Source organism: Asparagus officinalis, chromosome 6 (genome assembly GCF_001876935.1).
Source record: "Asparagus officinalis chromosome 6, Aspof.V1, whole genome shotgun sequence".
NCBI lineage: Eukaryota > Viridiplantae > Streptophyta > Magnoliopsida > Asparagales > Asparagaceae > Asparagus > Asparagus officinalis.
In genome coordinates, this window is record NC_033799.1 from 67,488,400 (window position 1) to 67,491,105 (window position 2,706).

General features: G+C 51.9%; 1 protein-coding gene across 1 annotated transcript; it reads left to right on the top strand.

Annotated features, from left to right (window-relative positions):
• Positions 301-1,780, top strand: LOC109844908. Its single transcript, XM_020414074.1, has 3 exons — positions 301-386; positions 461-590; positions 666-1,780. The coding sequence occupies exons 1-3, from the start codon at positions 350-352 to the stop codon at positions 1,348-1,350; spliced, it is 852 nt and encodes a 283-aa protein (XP_020269663.1). The 5' UTR covers positions 301-349; the 3' UTR covers positions 1,351-1,780.

A 2,706-nucleotide genomic window follows, 5' to 3' on the forward strand; every position in this document is an offset into this window, starting at 1 on the left:
TCTTTTGCTCTAACAGAACCCGCAAGCGATGAGGTAGTTGCGGCAATAGCTAGTGTGGGGGTGCAGTTAGAGCAAATTTGAGAGGCAGCAGCCAGGCCCGCGAGGATGTCTGGCTTTGCTCCCGGGTGCTCGCCTTTTTCCAAGTGACAGCTGGAAACATGGGCTAGCAGCTCCGGTTGCGAAGCGACTAAGAAAGCTCGTCACGAGGAGCCGGCAGAGATTACGGAGGCGGCAGAAGTTGTCGTTATGGTTTCCTTCGACTTGACTCTGGGGGAGGCCCACTACGACCATTTCCGTCGCTGTTTCGGGGTCGCTCCTAGGCTCATCGACTCTCGTAGAAGAGCAGGGCATGTTGGTTGTACCCGCTCCCTTAGCTATATCTGAAGGTGGCTACCTCCTACCCCCTCGTCGAGTTTGAGTTTGAAACTCATCGCCTAACATTTGTTTTGGCTTAACGTAGGTGTAGCAGAGGATATCACTCCCACCCCGTCTGGTAAGGAAATAGAAGGTGTAGGTGGCGAAGGAGAGCATGATGACTCAAGTGAGCGTGCTCTCGCCTCTCTTGCCATTCTCCCGGTGCTGATCCTCTGGTTGTGATTCTGACGAATGTTTCTACTGACAAACTTTTTCGTATTTACAGCTGACCCGGCTTTCCATGTTTCTAGTAAGGAGGACTTTCCACCCAGGGCTCCCGACTGGACAATCGAGGAGGCAGGGGAAGAAGAGGATGAAGAGGGTAAAGGAGAGGACACTTGGCCCTACGAAGAGTTGTCAGGCCAAGAAGAGGGGGAGTCGTCTCGTGAAAAGGTGTCGGCCCAACAGGGAGAGGCCCGAAACCAAGAGGAGACGTCTGCTCAACTGGTCCTCTCTTCGTCATCTCCTACTTCGGCGACTGTTAAGGTTGTTACCAATCCTACGGTCAAGGCCTCGGTAGTGTTGGCTGCGTCCTTAGCCTTAGACGTACCTACCATCACTCCCGCAGTCCTGGCTGCTCACGCCCCGTCTGTAGTGTTGTCATCGGCATCGGCCCCTAGTGAGTCTACTCTCTCTCCAACGGCCCACTTCCGTAAGAGAGCCACGGAACGGGGTATTACTAATTTCCAAGAGGCGCTCGGAGATAGTATACGGTTTGCCTTGGAGGACAGCTGCCCTTTCAAGGAGTGCAAATCGACCATCGAGTATCAGATGGGTTTCCTAATCAAGGAGCTTGGCATGTCCGGTTCTGCTCTGTATTTTAGGCGCATGGAGTGGGTCGAGTCTGCAATTAAGAGACTGCTCGCCCTCCGTGCGAAAGGTTCCAATATCACCATTCTTGCGATTGGTGAGGCTCAAGCAGCCGTGAATGAGTGAGAGCGTCGATTGAGGGAGAAGTCATCGTTGGATGCGCAGTTGAAGGAGGAGAACGAACGTGTCGTGGCCAAGGACGAGTTTCTGGGCACAGAGTATCATAAGGCTAGCTCCAGCATATCTACTCTGTCGACCGAGATAGCTACGGTTCAACAAACCATCGCTGAAGCGTAGGCTCTATTAGCTACTAAGGAGCAGGAGCACGAGCGGTTGAGGGAACAGTTGATAGAGCTCCAGTCCCAATGAGAGCTAGTTACCGACCTGTTTGAGGAGAAGGATAGGGCTCTCAAGGTGGTGAGGACCGAGGTTCAGGACTTACTCTCACTCTCTGAGGAGGGCATTCGACAAGAAGCCCGAATCAAGGTTAAGAGGAAGCATGCTCAGGATGTCCGAGAGGCGGAGTCCTAACTGAGAGATTTGTAATTTCGTTCGAATTTAGCGTTGTATTCGAATATCTCATTATGAATGTAGATATGTTTTCTGTTTGAACATTGCTCTATTTTGTGCGTGCGCCCCTCTCGTCTCTCCTTTTTTTTATGTGGATCAATCCCTAGGTTTCCCCAGCAAGTCTAGGTCACATGTGGGGTCGAGACGAGTGAGCCTCTGCCATTGGAACAGGCGAACCTAGACGGGTGAGCCCCGATCATAGCCTGGCTTGATTTGAGCGACATCGAGATTCAGGCGAGTTTGAGACGGGTCCAGGCGGTGACCTACTTCGCCTGGGTGAAGCTGAAATAGTGGAGTTCCAATTGTTGACGTACTCGGATGGTGCGAGTCTGAATCATCTAGAAAACTCGAGCCGTAAGCAGGCTCAAACTTGTCTGGTGAGCTTGAATCAGGCGCGTCCAAGTCTAGCGAGCCCAAACCATCAGGCGGTCTCACTTCGTCAAGCGAGGTTAGGTTACAGGCGAGGACCAGCCCTTAGCCTAGGTAGGCTATGTGCCAGCTTGTGGACCCATGTGCTCGCCAGCTAGGATGACGTGGGCATGTCTTCTCGCAATGAATGCGGTGTAATGGGGGCTTCTTGTCCCCCACGCTCAATTAATTGTATCTTAACCGATGCGTGGGGACTCTAAACGTCCCATCGCATTAGTGGCCGTTCGATTCGAACTGCCCAATCGTACGACGCTATGAGTTGCTCGCTTCTGCAGGCAAATCTTGTCTGTTGATATTTAGCATTTGTATAGCGTTCATCGCCTCTGTTAGGAGATTACTCGCTATATATTTTTCTTAAAGGAAAAAAACCAAACTTTCTTCGCTCATCCTGTGTTTAGCAAAATAGCACCACGAACCAGGGCATCAACTTCAACAAAAGGGGAGAAGGGTTCTTCTTCCGCCGCCGACGCCGAGGGCACTGCC

Bases quoted from the DNA above. Each gene is read 5' to 3' on its own strand.
- LOC109844908 (XM_020414074.1), top strand. From the start codon at position 350: ATGTTGGTTGTACCCGCTCCCTTAGCTATATCTGAAG. The intron at 387-460 runs GTGGCTACCTCC...GGCTTAACGTAG, and splicing joins TCCCTTAGCTATATCTGAAG to GTGTAGCAGAGGATATCACT. The intron at 591-665 runs GTTGTGATTCTG...CCATGTTTCTAG, and splicing joins CTCCCGGTGCTGATCCTCTG to TAAGGAGGACTTTCCACCCA.